The sequence below is a fragment of the Nannobrachium achirus genome (assembly GCF_963921795.1).
Source record: "Nannobrachium achirus genome assembly, chromosome: 22".
NCBI lineage: Eukaryota > Metazoa > Chordata > Actinopteri > Myctophiformes > Myctophidae > Nannobrachium > Nannobrachium achirus.
Genome location: NC_137829.1, coordinates 49,202,794 through 49,222,675, shown reverse-complemented (window position 1 = coordinate 49,222,675; position 19,882 = coordinate 49,202,794). Strand labels below are relative to the sequence as shown.

General features: G+C 45.4%; 1 protein-coding gene across 1 annotated transcript in view; it reads left to right on the top strand.

The window, feature by feature from the left end:
- Nucleotides 1–19,580, top strand: part of arhgap15 (Rho GTPase activating protein 15) — a gene marked incomplete at its 3' end in the record, with an annotated part of 160,563 nt that extends 140,983 nt beyond the window's left edge. The window contains exons 10-11 of the mRNA XM_080752939.1: nucleotides 5,447–5,546; nucleotides 19,505–19,580. Of these exons, the coding sequence (XP_080609065.1) occupies nucleotides 5,447–5,546; nucleotides 19,505–19,580 (176 nt within the window). The remainder of the gene's footprint in view (nucleotides 1–5,446; nucleotides 5,547–19,504) is intronic.
- Between the last annotated feature and the right edge of the window lie 302 nt (nucleotides 19,581–19,882).

The window sequence follows — 19,882 nt, the reverse complement described above, 5'->3', positions numbered from 1 at the left end:
GCATCCTAAAAAACAGCTTTACAGCTGCAGGCCGGCGAGAGAAAGAGAGATAAAGCAGCAGAAAACATCTGCCCCGTTTTCTTTTTTTCTAAGACTGATTAACGATTATAAAAGCCCATGTGCGTTCCAATCAAATCCCCCCCTACCGTACCTTGTCGGGAGTTTTCCAAAGCAAGTGCTTTGCTTGATCCACTAGCAGAACGTCTACAGAAATGTATGCAGCATCATGAGTTGAATTTTAAGTCCTTTAATTCTCCCGTTCGCCGCCCCGACGAGTCAATGTTTGCTAAGGTGCGCCGTACCGTGACGCGTGAAACAGGCGACCGTGTTTGCGGGTGACCTGTAATCAAAGGCTGTTTACGTGTTTACTCTGCGATACGCAGACCTGCGCATTATGTTGGAAAAATAATCCCCGACGTTGAACAAACAGCAAATAGTGATAAATAACGCGTCACACAAATACAGTATTAACGGCGGATTTCTTCTCCGTCGTATGGTGGTGTGCCGCGGCAGATCTACAACCCCACAGCGCTGCGCGGACTTGGTACGCTGTGGGGTTGTAGATCTGCTATCGACACCAGCTGATGTAGACGTATAAATTGGGTTTTAACTGCTAAAACAGCCTGGTATATTCTGGATCGGAGTCAGTCAGTCAGTCAGTCGGGAGGGAAATGAAATATGCATGCGAGCATCTCGCACAAAAATAAACCTATTCGAATATCAAAGTGATCTCTCTCTTCTTCCTTTTTTATTTTTTCTCGCGTGAGGTTTTATGCAGAGAGGAGAGAGGAGGACGAAGGCGAGGCGAGGCGAGGAGGAGGCGGGAGATGCGATGCACCGACTCCCTCAGCGGGGGGGCTTAGGAGCACCGTGGTCCACTGCCAAGACCGTGTTAGGTATGTATGTCCGCAGAAGGAAACAAACATGCTGCACTGCTCCGCACGGGAGGAAGGAGAGAAAAAAAAAGGTGGCAGCTCGAGGGAGCATGGTGAGATGTTGGAAGGGCAGGAGGCCAAGAGGAAGAAAGCTAGCGAGAGAGAGAGAGAGAGAGAGAGAGAGAGAGAGAGAGAGGAGTTGATCTTTACAGGCCAGCTGTTTTCTCTCAGGTCCTCTTTGTTAAGGAGACTAGCAGGTTGTTTCGTAGCGCCGGGGCCTATTCGCGTTATTCGACCCTGGGAGAGTTGCGGTAATGCTCCGGGTCACCTTAAAGCGCTTCAAACTGGATTTTGGCGAGAGCCCCCCGCGGGCAGGAAATACATTAGGTGGAGCAAGAGTTCAGCGTGGAAGGCTCTGCTAAGTTGCAGAACCACCAGCTCGCCTCTCTCTCTCTCTCTCTCTCCATCTCTCTCTCTCTCTCTCTCTCTCTGTCTGTCTCTCCCTACGGACAAAGGTCTCTCCCCACGGACAAAGGTGTTGAATCATTAAAAGTGTTAAAACCAGAGTCGCTCCGGGTCTCAATACCACGTAACGGGTCTTCCTGTGGGGATTTTGTGTTACTGGGTAGAATCTCTCTCTCTCTCTCTTCTGTTTTTATCAAGAAACACGTCAGCGCGTCTGCTGTGAGCGAACCTATGAATGCTGGAGGCACATGTACTGTAGGTACAGTGAACCCATCTCAGATGCACTGGGATCTAATAGCAGCAGCTTATATTATACGTAGCAGGGAAGTGTGTACTAAACAGTTCAATGACAAAATGTCCTCGAGCCACGAAGCACGAGATACTGTCGTACTTTAACCCATGAAGACCTGACACGATCCCTAACAGTTTTCGGAAGGAAAGAAAACTATGTTGCTACAGTATATATTGTTGCTGTCGGACAGAAAGCTCTCTTATCTCCATATTTTGAGCGCTCCTACATTTCACTTTGTGTGTATGATCACGGATCTCCATGTATGGATAGATGGACAGATCTCCATTTCTTTTCAAAGATTCTTTTTTTTTGGGGGGGTGGGGTTTTTTATGCCTTTATTGATAGGACAGTAGACTGACAGGAAATGGGTTGAGAGTGGGGAGTGACATGCGGCTAAGGTCGTCCGGATCGGGAATCGAACCGGCAACGCCGCCAGGCATCCATGCCTATGTGGCAATGCCTAAGTGGTATGCGCCTGGACCAGTAGGCCAGCGGGCGCCCCCCCTCCATTTCTTTTCTGTCCCTTTTCTGATTGGACAATATAATGTCCAATCAGAAAGGATTGGTCATGCTTCAAGGTAGGTAAGATAAATGGTAAGACGGAATTCATTCATCAGTGCGACACGTTGTGAGCTTGTAGATCGGCTATTTTTTGGCAAAGACACTTGATAGAGAGTGAAAAAAGACTATCAACTAGAAGCAGTGCTCTTCCGAGCACAGGTCTCCACCAGGCCACACAAATCGGCCTGTTATAGAGCCACCATGAGGCTGATTTAAAAAATGTGGGGCAGAGGTTCTGAATTAGCATCCAGGGAGTGTGTGTGCTCAGTTTGGCAGCGATCGGGCCAACGGCGCCGGAGATTAGCTGGTAACAACCAGGCCACACAAATCGGCCTGTTATAGCGCCACCATGAGGCTGATTTGAAAAATGTGGGGCAGAGGTTCTAGATTGGCATCCAGGGAGTGTGTGTGCTCAGTTTGGCAGCAATCGGGCCAACGGTGACTGAGATTAGCAGCTCACAAACTGCGAGGACGCACGGACGCACGCACGCACGGACGGACGGACGGACGGACGGAGGGGAAAACATACTCTCCCTCAGCCTTCGGCTGGTGGAGACAATTACGTATAAGTAACTTTTACCAATTATAGAGTGTTTAAGTGGTACCGGATATGCAGCTCGGCAAATAAAAGGTGAATTGATCCCAGTGCATGACGGAGGACGATATCACGATAAATTAAATCTCCACAATACGATTATCGTGAGTGTTTTTTATCACGATAAACGATAATATCGCGTATGGTCCCATCCCTAGCTGAATCTCCTGTCACATCGGTGACAGTGGTAAGGTTTCTCCCCATGTGGATGAGCGCCTACCAAAAAGGCTGCTGTACGGCAAACTACACCACGGCAAGCGCTCACGTGGCGGCCAGCAGAAACGCTATTAAAGGAGTCGTTCAGACCAAAACACATATAGGGTTAAATCATTTTTATCATACCCCTTCAATGCCTTCATACCTGCTTTAGTCGATTTTTTTCATAGCTGCCCCTGTTGCTAGATTTCGGCTGCCCCTGTTGCTAGATTTCGCGGGCCCTCTCATAACTAACAGAGTAGATAGTCTTTATTCTAGTGCGGTTATTTCTTTAGCTTCAAAGTTAGTATTTTTTTATTGGATTGTGTTTACACAACGTCCTGAGACGAACCAAACCGCTGTTTTGACCTCACAGGCTCCTTACTTGTCAAACAGATGAGAAGATCCTCTGCTTATCCCCTCCCTTTCTAGGCTCTCCTAGTAACCGTGTTTTGGTCTGAACAACTCCTTTAAGGACACACTAAAGGCCAGTCTCAAAAGCTGTGGTCTGGATCCAGAGACCTGCATGGGAGGCCGATGCCCAACACCGCTCCAATTGAATTCACCCTTTGTTAGCCTCCTGGTTGGTCCCTGACTGACCAACCAGCAGGCTCTATCTGCCTTGTCCCGCCTTTTTTATGTTGAATTATCTAAAACATAATTTTTGGAGAAATAAAAACATTTAAAAACATGCTGATTCACTATGCTGCCACTGAGCAGCTCCAATTGACTGAAACAAAGTTTGAAATTTGAGCAGAATTGAGCACACAGAATAACAATATGAAGCAACTGAATTAACATGGCAGTGGATGGAATGTCCCACTGAATGTCCCACCAAGACACAGCCACCAATGGGTGTGGAGAGGAGCAGGACAATGGGCGGGACTTGACAAAGGGTGAATTGGCGCTCAGCAGTCAAACATGGTGTAGCAGAGTACAAAAAGCACCGCATCCAGAAAGCCGAACTGAAGCGACAGCTCCGCAAGACCAGAGCCCGTTCCTCCCTCTCACCCATCCATAACATGTCCTCATGCACTGCACCCGGACATTCAAGCTGCAAAGATCGGCCTCGTCAGCCATCTTCGCACCCCACAAGACATCGTGAAGTCACTTGGTCATCTTCGCAAGCGAAGGGCGAACATGAAGGCTGACTGAAGCTCTTGTCCCACACTTTACAGGCATGCGGTTTCGCTCCAGTGTGAACTAGGGACGGGACGATAAGCGATATTATCATTTATCGTGATAAGAAACACTCACGATAATCGTATCGTGGAGATTTAATTTATTGTGAAATTGTCCTGGGATCAATTCACCTTTTATTTGCCGAGCTACATACTGTATCTGGTACCACTTAAACACTCTATAATTGGTAAAAGGCACCTATAACTATACGTACTTGATACTGTCTTTTTTTCACTCTCTACCAAATCTCTTTGCCAAAAAATAGCCGATCAAGAAGCTCACAGACTCACTGACTATGGAATCTTGTGCTTGCGTGGAGCAGCTCTTCGGGGTGTCCTCGGTGCCAGGGAATCCCCAAATGAAGCGTGACTTGAACTTCGAGTCACACAAGTGTCAAATGACACATCTTCAATAAAAAAGGAAAAAAAGAAATAGCTCAGCAATTCCAAATTCGGTGCGGATGCGTGCGTAGAAAAGGCTGTGCAATTTCCAACACATCTGCGCTGCCTGTAAGAGCCATTGTACGTCGTGTGTATGATGATGTGTTACATGTATTTGACTTTCGAGGCTTTTTTTAACCACTTGAGGCCTCTACCATAATCGCCACTGTCGGGCAGAAACCTTGTAACTCCAAGTTTCAAAATAGTGTGTGCTTTCGTAAATTAAAGCCTGTAAATCATACAAGGGAGTCGCACAAAAGTGGTGAAAATAGTTGTGCAGCTATTTTCACTAAATAAACTAGTTTTTAAAATAATAATGAAAAAAGGAACGGTTTTGGACATACAAGGTTTCCACCCGACAACGACAATATACACTTATACTGGTAGCTCGTACAGCGAATAGAGAAAATAGCTGATCTACAAGCTCACACAACCCATCGCGTCGTGTGAGCTGTAAGCTTGTAGATCATGGGCTATGTTCTCTTTTTACTCTATATTTTACTGAGGTTTCAGGTGGAAACCTCATATCTCCACAACTGCTACTTCTCAGGGTTGAAATTCAAACATGTGTCTATGTGTTTTAATGTGGTGTATTTCTTTTAGTATTTCTTTTAGTGTTTCTCGTAGGCTGGCACTTGTTGCACATTACAACAAATTTCTGTGCAAACAATAAACTGACTTGAACTTGAACTTGAAAACGCACGTGTGCTGGGAACGACAGGCCGTGTTAGGAGGAAACACTCAGTGACGTCACCATGACTCCCTTCCACAGGAGGACTGCAGGCCGCTGAACAGCTGCTTTCCCCGTCACCCCCCCTCCCCCTCCCCCTCATCCCATCAGGTACCGGTGGAGTCAGGAGTTACGAGGGCCCGCACGCTGCCCCCCCCCTCAGGCCGGGCCGGGCCGGGGCCCGAGAGCTCAGCTCAGCTCGCTCGGAAACGTAAATGTTCTGCCTTGTTTGGAGCCACCAAGCCGTACCGCTCAGGGAAAATCCAGCGTGTTTCCCATTTTAATACCTACCTCGGTGTGTGTAACCTAACCCAGATGTGTTTGAGCATTAAATTCATCTTTCTTTTTCTTTTTTTTTACTCTCCCTTACAAGATTTTCTTTTTTCCTTCTCCCTCCCTCTCTCCCTCCACTACGTAAAAGCAGGGGCGTCACAAAGGGAGTAGGAAAGTGGGACTGAGTTACCGGGGACCAAGGTGGAGGGGCCCTAATAACTTTATCTATTGAAAAATAGAAGATATACAAGCTCACAGCGCGGCACTCTGCTATCTAACTCAAATTTTGCTTCTGGGGGTCCCTGGAACTAAATATTTTGAGATCGGGGTCCGTGGCCAAATACATATCATCTTGGGGGTCCTTGACATAGGTTTCTTTCTTGCACACATTTTCACGATTTTTCAAAAATAGCAGATATACAAGCTCGCAGCGCGGCACTCGGTGCCGCGCTGTGAGCTTGTATATCTGCTATTTTTTCAATAGTTAACATTCTTGGGGGGCCCGCAGTGAATCCTTTGTACCCAGGGCCCAGAATTTGGTGTGACGCCCCTGCCACTGCGTACAAGCTCAGTGCACTTCTTCCAGAGATGCCTTAGGGTCAGGGTCCTCTGGCTCAGTGGCTTCGACTAAGTGTTGATTTATGATAGTCACTTAATCCCTTTGTTTGCACTTCATTTGTACACATGTGCTGATGTGCTCTTGCTACGTAAACATTGGTATATATCTGCTGCGATGACGAGTCCACCGCCGTTCAAGCGCTTGACACCGGCCTCTTCCTCCTCTGTTTTTTTTTTTTTCCTGCATGGGGAGATCGGACCTCCTTGGAATCAATTTATCTTTAAAACGCTACAAATCATAAGAACAAATTCCGAAATGCTCCAGGAGATAATAAAGTGCTCCTCAGGAATTGTTTTCTCAAGCATGGTTTATGTGACGCTACCCGTGTCCCGATGTGTGGAATAATAATAATACGCTAAAAATAAAAAACGTTACTTGTGCGGGTCGCCATTATTAACACTTTCATTGATAATTCTACGGCACAGCAGCCGTGGTGAATGGTCTCGCAATGCATGCACAGGGGGCTTAATGACATGCTGGCAACAATTTGGTTTATTTTTTTTATTTTTTTTTACTATATATAGAAGGCTCTCTCAGACCTTTCACTCCTGTGAGAAACCTCTGAAATATTTTCCCTCGCTCTTTTGCCTGTCCCCGCGCTGCTCGCCTTTGCTGGCCGCAGGAGGAAAGCAGGAAGGGGGGGGGGGGGGGGGGGTTGGCGTGCGTTGCACGTTTCTCCTAGTGATGTCACAGGAACAGAACAGCACAGGAACCCGGAGCCAGGGGCGTCACAAGAGGGGGGGAAGTGGGGAGTGGGACTGAGTTACTAGGGCCCAAGGTGGAGGGGGCCTTATACTTTAGCTATTGAAAAATAAGAGATATACAAGCTCACAGCTTGTAGATCTGCTATTTTTGAAAAGTCGTGAAAATGTGTGCAAATCTTTGAATATATGTATTTTCTATAAGCAAACATTTGTAAACCAAATTTTGCGTCTGGGGGTCCCTGGAACGAAATATTTTAAGATGGGGGTCCGTGGCCAAATACATATCATTTTGGGGGTCCGTCACATGAAAAAGTTTGAGCACCACTGACATAGAAACATATATATATAAATGTGTGCAAATCTTTGAATATATGTATTTTCTATAAGCAAACATTTGTAACCCAAATGTTGCATCTGGGGGTCCCTGGAACTAAATATTTTAAGATGGGGGTCCGTGGCCAAATACATATCATTTTGGGGGTCCATCACATGAAAAAGTTTGAGCACCACTGACATAGAAACATATATACTGTGTATATATATATATATATATATATATATATATATATTTTTTTTTCAATATTTATTTAAAGACTTGCACAAATGTTCACACTTTTTCAAAAATAGCAGATCTACAAGCTCGCAGCGCGGCACTCTGTGAGCTTGTACATCTGCTATTTTTCAATAGTTAAAACTACCCAGGGCCCAGCATTTGTTGCGACACCCCCTGGTTCACAGCAACAGAACAGCCCAGGCCCATGCAGGCCTCAGGAAACCCGGAGCCTTGGAATGGACTCCTCTCAGGCAGACCGAGAGAGCAGCTAAGCGTGGGAGACAAGCGTGGGGAACGTGTAAAGCTTCGGAGTGTTATGATAACATGAATCAGGCCCCCCGAGCAAATGTCCTTTGCACATTCTGAGCACCTAGGGGGTTATTACTTCCTGTGTTCCTCGACTAGGGGAGGGATGGGAAGGTCCCAGACAGGAAACTGGCCCTGTCCGATCTCCAGATTGTGACGACTTTGAGAAAACAGGGGTGTTTGGCCCCGCACTCTCTTTCCCAGGGTGAGCTAACAGAATGCAGGATGTAATTTCTCCTCTTCAGTCCATCACTCTGATATCAGAGCATCAGTATTTCATGTTGCTCCCGGGGGTTAGCGGTCCCTCGTCAAGACTAAGTACCTTTTTGGGGGCTTCTTGACTTTACTTTCCCATGATGCGGCGCTATGGTTTATTCGCGGTGTCACTGCAGTGATGTGCTCATCACTAAATATACATGCACTTGAGCAGCGTGTCGGAAGGAGTACTGTTTTTACTTAGGTAAAAGTAGCAGTACCGCTATACCGTTGCCAGGGACGTGCTGGGCCCCTGATTCAGCCCGGGAAAAAGAGTCGTAGAGGCCCTCATTGCGTGCTATAGAGAGAGATCTCTCTCTATAGCGCTGCTGCTACTCAAAGATTTGCCATTTCAAATCATGACAAGTGACAAGCCAGTGGGCCAATTACATGAGTTATATTTCGTCATTGTCGGGTGGAAACCTTGTATGTCCAAAACCGTTTTAAAAATGATTTAAACTAGTGAAAACAGCTGATCTACAAGCACACAACGCCTCGCACCGCGAGGCGTTGTGTGCTTGTAGATCTGCTGTTTTCACTACTTTTGTGCGTCAGCCTTGTATGATGAAGCGGGGCTTTGCTTTGCGAAAAAATGTACAAATTTGAAACTTGGAGATACAAGGTTTCTGCCCGACAGTGACGATTTACTTTGTTGGCCGCCCAGCCCCCAAAATGGAACAAAGGCCGACATTTAATTTAATTTTTTTCCCTAATGTCCGGGAATGAACCGGCCGTTCGGGAGTTGTCCCGCTTTTCCCAAAGGCCAGCACGTCCCTGTTGCCGTCTACGGATCTGCTGTTTTTGATGCTTTTCGCGTGTCGCTGTAGTATGATCAAGTATAGGGCTTTAATTTACGAGGGGAAAAAAAAGTTAGAATATTGGAGATTTGAGAGCTTGTAGATCTGCTATTTTCAAACATTTTGTACTTTTGGTACTTTAAGTACATTTTGATGCCAACACTTTCAAGTACTGTACATTTTGAATTGAATGGAATTGAATTGACTTTTACTTGTAACAGAGTATTTCTATATTGCAGTACTCAAAGGAGTAGTTCACCCTCAAAAATACTTTTTTTCTATTGATTACTCACGCCTGGAGACTTTTGTTCAATTATACTTTTGCTGACCAGTACAGTAAGTAAGTAGTCTAAGTACAGTCAATTAATTTGATTGGCTTATAATTGTGCATTCCCACAATGACATCGTGAAAATATTAGCTCATATTTTAAGATGTCTTTTTAAAGTGACAGTACCCCTTTAGGTGACAGACAGTACCCCTTTAAAGCTATACTGTGTAAGTTGCTCAACTAGTGGTCAGTAGCGTCCGCGTCTTTCGGCCGTTTTTCGCCGCGGACCGGGCCTCACACCCCCGCGTCACCCCCGCGTCTGCCTCCACCTCGCCGAGATCTATCTTTAGAGGGGTCCATGGTTCATGTGCGTTCAGGCATTCCGGAGAAACAGAGTGTTTCACCCGAGTATAGATAGAGACACACGGGTGCCTACAAATATGGCCGCCCTATTGTGATAGCTAGCGACCCCACTTCAAGATGCGCTGTGATTGGCCGGCAGTGTATAACCCTCGCTGTGATTGGCCGGTAGTGTATGATGACGTAATTTTTGCGCGAAAACCGGACCCCGGTCAGGATCATAGAAAACATATAAAGAGAAGGCTTCAGAAGCTGAAGATAACGGAGTGGGTGTTCTAAAACCTTAGCGATTTAAGAGTTAGGACAATTTTAAGATTTGTTTTATAAAAAAAGTTACATGGTATAACTTTAAGTAAAATAATTGAGTATATTCTTTCCGCCACTGCTGCACTGACAGCAACGATATATATACAGTAGGCTGTAAATTATTTTGGAGCATTTCTGCATTATTACCATCGGTAGGGGGAAAAAAAAGGACAAATCTTTGAAGCCTGGAAGTGCCGTATGACTCCCAATTAATAAAAGCCTCACCCTGAGCTGCACTGAATCTTAATTAAGCTCAAAGAGCTCGCAGCTAAACGGCAAACCTATTTCCAGGTACTCAAGGAACTCCGTTCCTCCAGAAAGTGAACCAGAATTTGCGTTGAGTGTGACTGATTAAAATAAACATGCTGATTTCTCCACCCTCATTTGCATTTCGTCTTTGCCGTAGCCACCACGTTAATCCATTCAGAACGGGTACATATTACGGGTACATATTATTGTGTATCATTATTTTGTGCTTTAACTATTGAAAAATAGCAGATATACAAGCTCACAGCGCGGCACCGAGTGCCGCGCTGCGAGCTCGTAGATCTGCTATTTTTTAAAAATCGTGAAAATTTGAATTTTGACCCGATTCTATGAGTGTCTTTTGAATCCTTCTAAGGTTTTTTGAAAAACTTATGTTTCTATGTCAGCAATCTGGCCAGCCATCGTCAAAGAAAAGGTCCTTTTCACTTAAATGGAGCTCAGTTAGTCTGTTCTTGAGAGACTACTATGTCAGTGGTTCTCAATCCTTTTATAGGACCCCAAATATGTATTTGGCCACGGACCACCATCTCAAAATATTTCGTTTCAGGGACCCCCCAGAAGCAAAATTTTAGTCACAAACGTTCGCTTAAAAAATACATATATTCAAAGATTTGCCCACATTTTCACGACTTTTCAAAAATAGCAGATCTACAAGCTCGCAGCGCGGCACTCGGTGCCGCGCTGTGAGCTTGTATATCTGCTATTTTTTTAATAGTTAAAGCATCCAATAATTTTAGGCCTAAATGTGTTAATGACTGCTAATAATGTATACAGATAAGGAGAGACGCACACGGTGTTGAGAATGACTCCCAGCCATGTGGGCCTCATATAGGGGATGAATATTCATGATTCCCCCATGCATGCACAGGGGGTTCCCCAGAGATATGTACAAGGTCCCTGCTATATTTGCTTATCCAATGATATACAAGAAGAATGGATGTGAATAATCCTGAGGATCGTTAGATGTGTGTGTGTATGGGAGGGGGGGGGGGGGGGGGGGGGGGGGTTGACATACAGTGAGAGTCAGTCGTGGAAAGTGTACACTTACTCATGTACTGTGTAACGAATCAAATGTCCAATCTGTATGGTAGCTCTTCTGCCGAGACATTTAGATCGTGTCAAGGGTCATGCCTCACATATAGACAAAGGCAGGCACGTGCGTACATAGACATCAAAGGGGGCTTGAGCCCCTGCCCTTTTATCAGTCTGTAAAAAAGTGCCCTCTCCAGTCCATGAATGCAGTTTTTACTATGGTGAAATAAATGCAAATGCAAATCCTTTTCATATGCCATACCTGAAGGCAGCATTCAAGAGAATTGCCTTGTCCAAACTCGCCTGAACTTGAATGCAAGTTATTTATGTTGAAAGAATTGCCCTTTCTGTGTAGAAATCCATGCCATAGGCCACATCTCCAGTTTTTTTGTGTGGTATCAACTGAAAATAGACGACCTGCTAGCTCACAACGCGTCGCAGCGCAATGCGTTGTGAGCTTGAAAGTCTGCTATTTTCAATATTTTCACCAAAAGGCCCTTTTAGAAATGTCAGCCCCTGCCCCTCTAACAGTCTCTGCACGTTCCTGGACACAGGATCTGACACAAATTTTGTCAAGATTCAATTTATCCCCTGAGCAAGCAGGCAGGCTCTATTAGCTAAAGATGTCAGCACTTGCGCTGGAATCCTCGTTCAAATCGCTGTAGCACAATTTCATACTTTGGCTAATGGACACTAGCTGATCTACAAGCTCAGCATGTGCATGTAGATCAGTAGATCGCTTTTACTGTTGTAGGCCTATATACGTGTATTATGATGCCATTACTATTTACTTTTACTCAAGTAAAGTTTTTAATACAGGGCTTTTACTTGTAACCTCATTATGTCCAAAACTACAACTTTTTACTTTTCAGGATTCAGATAAAAAAAAATCACACCCGTGTGAACTGAGCGGTGGTCGGTGTGTGTGTGTGTGTGTGTGTGTGTGTGTGTGTGTGTGTGTGTGTGTGTGTGTGTGTGTGTGTGTGTGTGTGTCTCTGGCCTGAACAACAGCGCCCCTCCCTTAACATGTGTGGCCAGAAAAGGTACTGCAGGCTCTGCAGGCTACATACAGACACGGACACACGCACGCACACACACACACACACACACGCATACACACACGGCCACGTATAGGAGACGGTGTAACCACCGCTCAATAAATGGCATAAGCAGATGAACAACTGCTTTTGAATTAGACATATGAGGTTTCCACCCGAGGCGATACACATGCAGAGGCCCAGTAGCGACAGGAGGAAGCATGGATAATATAACACACATGACAGTGAAAGGTGAGTGAACTGAACTGCTATCGTGGCGACAATATTCAACTAAACATCATTAGAGGGAAGGAATGTTTGTTCACTTTTCTGGCTCTGTTCTGTCATCGCATCTCCTTCTAGTGTATCGTTGCTGTCTGGAGGAAACCTTGTATGTTTCCTTTTTAACCCATTTAGGGTCTAGAAATTATTGAATGCTTTAACCAGTGAAAAATAGCAGATATCCAAGCTCGCAGCGCGGCACCGAGTGCCGCGCTGCGAGCTTGTAGATCTGCTATTTTTGAAAAAGTCGTGAAAATGTGTGCAAATCTTTGAATATGTGTATTTTCAAAGCGAACGTTTGTAACTCAAATTTTGCTTCTGGGTGGTCCCTGGGACTAGATATTTTGAAATGGGGGTCCGTGGCCAAATAAATATCATTTTGGGGGTCCTTCACATGAAAAAAGTTTGAGAACCACTGACATAGTAGTCTCTCAAGAACAGACTAACTGAGGTCCATTTAAGTGAAAAGGACCTTTTCTTTGACGATGGCTGGCCAGATTGCTGACATAGAAACATGGGTTTTTCAAAAAACCTTAGAAGGATTCAAAAGACACTTATAGAATCGGGTCAAAATTCTAATTTTCACGATTTTTCAAAAATAGCAGATATACAAGTTCGCAGCGCGGCACTCGGTGCCGCGCTGTGAGCTTGTATATCTGCTATTTTTCAATAGTTAAATCATATTAAGATAATGATACACAAAATGTGTACCCGTTCTAAATGGGTTAATATACAAATTTAAAAAGGGGATCTCTGATGATGTCAAAGAAGAGGATCTGCATGCACACACCTTGATCAGGACGGAAAATGTTGGCAACTATGACAAAATGTAAAGAAAACATTTTAAAATAGTGAAATTAGACGATCTACTAGCCACGCTCAAAACGTGTCGCATGGCGATTTGTTGAGAGCAGGAGCGTTTCGCTGTTTCTACGTGTCATCTTTTCGACACCCAAACCTAACCCTTACCCTAACCTCCGTGGGGTGAGTCGCCAACCCTCCCGACGCTCCGTTGTCGAAATGATGGCTGATCGAAAGAGCGAGATTTCCCCGTTGAGAGCTTGCAGATCTGCTATTTTCACTACTTTTGCGCAACGCTTTAGTATGATGAAGTATATGGGGCATTATACTGTAGTCTTCTGTCTTGTTAAAAAGTAACACCTTTTAAAAAGGATATAGGCTCTAAAAATAAGCTACAATGATTTCTGTAATTGTGCAATTGTGCAGTATCGAAATAAACTTCATACATTGATTCATTCATTCATTTACCAAAAAAGATGGAAAGTTAAAAATGTATGGAGATACAAGGTTTCTCTGCCTGACAGCAAGGACATCATACGAGTCCTTTACCATTACATGTTGGTGTTGTCATGAGGAGGGGAGTGAGATTCTTGTAAGTCACATATTTTGACAAACCATTTCCTGTTTATGTCAGGGGCCATTAAATTACTGGTGAATGCAGGAACACTGAACCGGGTTCAACTTGATGCAGTCTTTCTTCTTCTGAACCACTTAAAAACGTTCTGTTCTCAGGCAGATCAGACCTGAGTTACAACCACAGGAACTTGGACCAAAAATAGCCGATCTACAAGCTTGCTGTGAGCTTGTATGTCGGCTATTTTTGGCTCACGTTCCCTCCAGAATACGGATGCCGTGTGATGATTCAAAAGTGGTTAAGTCAAACTGAGCAATGTCCATGGAAATGGCTTTTGCTCAATTCAAAGACTTGTCCGAGCATTCCCTACCCAGTTTATCAACGTCGACGTCTGACAGGAACGAGGTACTGTATTTACGGGCAAAATGCTGACACCAAAAGATTCACAGTGAGGGTCTGTGGCTATCAGATTGACAATGAGGTTTCAAATCTAGTCGGTTTTGAGGTTGATTTGAACCATTTTAAACCCCCAGCATCCATAGCCTATTCTGGGGGAACATTGGCAAAAAAATAGCCGATCTACCAGATTGCAGATAGTTTTTATAGTAATAGTAATAGTAATTACTATGGTAATATGGTCATTTATTTTGGGGATGAAGAGACTTGACATAGATGGAAACAGTACAGAGCCAACTCATGTACGGTTTACTAAGTCTAGAGGGTTTAAGAGGTTAAGATGAGGTTTGAACTGAACGTCAGTCAAACAGCAGCTGAGGGAGTGATGAATGGAAAACACACCGGTATTTTTTACAGACAATTCAAATTCAAAGTCAACAAAAAAATGAGCAGCGCATACTGTAAACGTGCAATTTACAATGTACTGCAGGCATTTAGCAGACGCTCTTCTCCAGAGCAAGATAAACAGGTACAGTACATCATCAAATGCAGAGAGACGGTGTAGCGCCTCAGTCAGGAGGATCGCAGGTCGCAGGTACAGTAAGTCAGGACCCTGTTGCAGCAGTCTAAACAGTCTAAACTATAAATGATGTGAATGAAAGTGCAACAGAGTAGAAACCAGTAAGACTCCCTAATCGGGAGATAAGCGACCGTTAAAGGTGGCATACACAAACTTTAGAAGGCAATGGTAGCCAATCAGGAGGGAATATGGGAAATGGGACAGATCCATGTTGATGACATGCACTTTAGAGATACTGTGTACCGCTTTGCGTGATTTTAGGGCAAAACAAACAAATAAACCGGTAAGCAAAAATCAGCCTGATGGTGGCGCTAGAAGAGGGCCATGTGAGAAATCCAGGGCTGGAGGTTGTGATTTGCCATCCAAGGAGTGTGTGTGCAAAGTTTGGCATCGATAGGGCCAACGGTGGCAGAGATAGAGTAGGGGCAAAAGTGTAACGTGGACAGGCGGAAAGACAGACAGACAGCCGGTGGAGCTATTCAGAGTAAGTTATAGTAATAAATGACCCTGCATTAGCGCTTCGCCTCACAGCTAGAAGGTCCTGGGTTCGATTCCCGCCGGGGGACGCTGTGGGTGCTGGGGGCATGTTCCTCCCTCCGCCTTCATCAGCGCCCACACCCTAGGTGGGGTTGGCGATAGGGCCTTTCTGTGTGGAGTTTGCATGTTCTCCCCGTGTCTCCTAGGGTTGATACCCTCACAAAAACATGCATTAATCCTGGTCTCAATAATGCCTCCCCCTGGCCAGCCAGGGCGCCTGATGGAGGGAAAAGGAACTGGTTGGAATAACGTGTTCCTTCCACGTGCTATGTCCATCCCAGGGAAATCCCCCCTGTCAGGTGAAAAGAAACAACTTGGACTACTCATGCATTGAAGGAAGCATGTGGTTTGTCCGTTGTCTCCCCAGGTGCGGCAGAGGGAGAGCAGAGCCCAGGATTACATAGGCAATTGGCACTGGGTGAAAAATGGGTTACAAAATCGTGGGATAAAAATTATAGGAGAAAAATAAATAAATGACCCTGCACAGCCGTTTTTTACCTCGTCGGCTGACGTTTTTTTGAAAGAACCGCCATAAGGCCTCCTCCATACATCCTGCCACGGTGCGGAGAGTGTGAGTGAACGTGTGAAATATGTAGGAGAGAGTGAACATGCGTCTCTCTCTGCGCCGCAACAACACGGTGTTAGGGGTTAACTACTGTAGCTGCCGCCTCCAACCTGGCGTCGGAGCCTGTCTTTTACTCCTATCGCGTAATAAATGTACATGGGCTGTTAGTGTCACCACCCTGCCTTAACGGAGACCAGAGCCCCCACAGGAGCCGCGCTAATGGCCTCCTGTGTGTGTGCGTGCGCGCGTGTGAGAGCAGTGTGTGTGAGAGAGAGTGTGTGTACAGGAGCAGGGGTGTCGCAACCAAATTCTGGGCCCTGGGTACAAGGATTCACTGTGGGGCCCCTGTGCTTTAACTATTGAAAAATCCTTCTAAGGTTTTTTGAAAAACCTATGTTTCTACAGTATGTCAGTGGTACTCAAACCTTTTCATGTCAAGGACCCCCAAAATGATATGTTTTTGGCCACAGACCCCCATCAAAATATTTAGTTTCAGGGACCCAACAGAAGCAAAATTTTGAGTTACAAATGTCCGCTTAAAAAGACATATATTCAAAGATTTTCACACATTTTCACGACTTTTCAAAAATAGCAGATCTACAAGCTCGCAGCGCGGCACTCGGTGCCGCGCTGTGAGTTTGTATATCTGCTATTTTTCAATAGTTAAAGCATAAAATAATTAAGGCCCCTCCACCTGTGAGCTTGTATATCTGCTATTTTTCAATATAGTTAAAGCATAAAATAATTAAGGCCCCTCCACCTGTGAGCTTGTATATCTGCTATTTTTCAATAGTTAAAGCATAAAATAATTAAGGCCCCTCCACCTGTGAGCTTGTATACCTGCTATTTTTCAAAAGTTAAAGCATAAAATAATGCTCCACCTTGGGCCCTTGTAACTCAGTCCCACTCCCCCACCCCCCCCCCCCCCTTGTGACGCCCCTGGAGAGAGAGAGTGAGTGTTGTACAGGAGAGCTCAGAGCTCTGTGGTTCTTCCCTCTCATGTAGGTCAGCGTTGGGAACGTATCGGGGGGCTAACATCCTGGACTCCACGTTAGGGGGAGGAAAAATAAATACAGCCCCCTTAAAAAACGCGTCTGGGATCTGAGGGTGGAATGCAGCAGGGCATGGGAATTGCACTCGCCTCCAGAGGATACTTTGGCCGCGCTTGAAACACCGGGCTAAACCATCGCAGTTACACTACACACACACACACACACACACACACACACACACACTACACAGGCCCCGGCGATGGGACACGCAACTACACTACACCCCCACCCTAAACCTAACCCCACCCACCCACGCCATCCCTCCACTCCCTGCGTCCCTCCTCCGCTTCTAACGTCCTTACAGCCCCCCCCCCCCCCACCACCACCACCACCACCACCACCACCACCACCATCACCACCAGCAGCCAACCCAGGGTGTCAATTGGGTATGGCAGTGGTACGCAGCTGCCATACCCTGGGTCCAGGGGGGGGGGGGGGAAATAAAAGTTGCTTTTAAATACAAATCCATGAATGTCTCTGTTGTCTATCTGCGCTGGTTATTATGTTGTTAAATTACAGTAAAATAACTACAAATTCTAAATTTTACAAAATAACAAGGTATTAGAATTATATTCTCCCCTTCTTGACAAAATGGTATATTCCCAGGTTCCGCAGGTCAGCTGCACAGGTGCAATGCATTATTGTTAATTGTGGCACTTTTACTAACATGCTAAGTTTAGCTGCACTTGAACAACCGTTCCAGGCTGCCATATCCAGTCCAAGAAACCGTAGAAACCTGTGTAAAGAAACTGACAAAACTTGTTTCAGATATTTTCAGAATGGAACCATGTTGTACAAAATGTAATGCCTCTTTTCCATGAGGACTCCCATCTTTGCCATACCCTAGCTTTTGCTGAACTGACGCCACTGAGCCAACCAGTGGTGGACAAACTACAGCCCTCGACCTCAGTAACAGATACTCCTGGTCAAATGTTACTCCACTCAAAGTGAGAGTCAACTTTGCACTTGAGTTATAAAGCACTGGAGTGCTGAGGTGAAATGTTGGACTATTATCTACAATGATCAAACAATGATCTATCTAAAGCTCACAACGTGTCATCATGGTGCGACGCGTCAGTGAGCTTGTAGATCCGATATTTTGACTGTTTGAAAACAAGAAATGTACAATATTTTTCTTTTGGTGGAGTGATGTCATATCAAGTATCCAAAAATACACTCCACTCGTGCCAATGTTTTACTTAAAGCTGCACTATACGGGACAGCTGTAGCTCAAGAGGTAGAGCAGATTGGCCAATGACCCATGGGTTGGCGGTTCAAATCCCAGCTCCTCCTGTCTACATGTCAAAGTGTCCTTATGGGCAAGACACTAAACCCAGAGTTGCTCCCGGTGAGCAGGTTGGTACCTTGCATGGTTTCCTCCGCCACCGGTGTATGAATGTGTGTGTGAATGGGTGAATGTAATGCACATTTTAAAGCTCTTTGGATAAAAGCGCTTTATAAATGCACCATTTACCATTTATGCAACGTTCCTCTTCTACCTCGGGTTTGAACCCAGATCTTCTGCGAAAGTGTTGAAATATTTACCGTTGAGCTAGTAGAGCCTGCCTGCTTGTTCAGGGCAAGGATTGAATCTTGCGTCAAACCAAGAACAGGATGGTGTGAATGGTCATCATGTTTCACCCAGACACACACTCTAAATCAGGGTTTTCCAAAGTGGGTGCCATGATGCCAGTCCAGGGGTGCCGCAGAATATTTTGATAATAAATTTGGAATGCATCAATATCACTTCAGTTAAACCACTTCATAAAACAAACCTGATTTGCACTGCACTCGACACGTCCCCCCCCCCCCCCCCCCCCCCCCCCCCCCCCCATCTACCTCAGCTTTCTTCACCAAAAAATAAAATGTACTTCTTAAAATAAATGTATCATGCCTGTTGCTAAGGTATGGCAACATGACTGGTGTCTTGCACGCGCGCGAAGGCGCAAGACACCAGTCACGTTGCCATACCTTAGCTTTTTCTGAACTGACGCCACTGCCCTCACAGGTAAAATATAAGTGAGGTGGTGTGGCCAAGTGTTTCTGCATTGCATTGTATTGATACTTTTTTTACTTAAAGGCCCACTGACACGCCCTGAAATTATAATAGTATATGATGCAGTAGGTCACGTGGTCTCTCTGAAAACGCTCTGAAAAAGTCTGAAACTCATGTCACAGTGTAATCTGCCCCTCGCCCACCCAACAACAGCTGACCAGTATAGTAAGTGTCAATTAATTTGATTGGCTTATAATTGCGCATTCCCACAATCATAAAATCATAAAAATATTAACTCATATTTTAAGATGACTTTTTAAAGTGACAGTACCCCTTTAGGTGACAGTACCCCTTTAAGTAAAACACTTGAGTATACTTTACACACACCAGTGGTTCTCAAAGTGGATTCCATGGACTCTGTGGGTTCCTTTAGGAGGGTCTAATTGACCCATACAAGTCTGTAACTCTGACAGTGCACAAATGGAACCAAATGGACCCGTTAGGTCCATTTGTACACTTTCTGAGTTAAGGGGAGACCTTCAAATATAAAAGTTTGAGAAACACTGCTTTACACCTCTGCCCCCAACCCACGGCTCTCCCACCACCAGCACCACCCCACCTCCACCCTCCCCTCCACCCTCCTCCACCCTCCTCCTGCCCACCGGCACTCGCCAGGAAGCTTGAGAAAAAGTGTGTGGGCGAGAGAGAGAGAGAGAGAGAGAGAGAGAGAGAACCTCGTTTATGTGTGGAGGTGGAGGGAGAGGGTTATTTCTACAGTGCAACTGCAACAAGCGAAGACCCACACACACACACACACACACATGCATGTGCACGCGCGCGCACACACACACACACACACACATGCATGTGCACGCGCACACACACACACACACACACACACACACATGCATGTGCACACACACACACACACACACACACACACACACACACACACACACACACACCACACACACACACACACACAC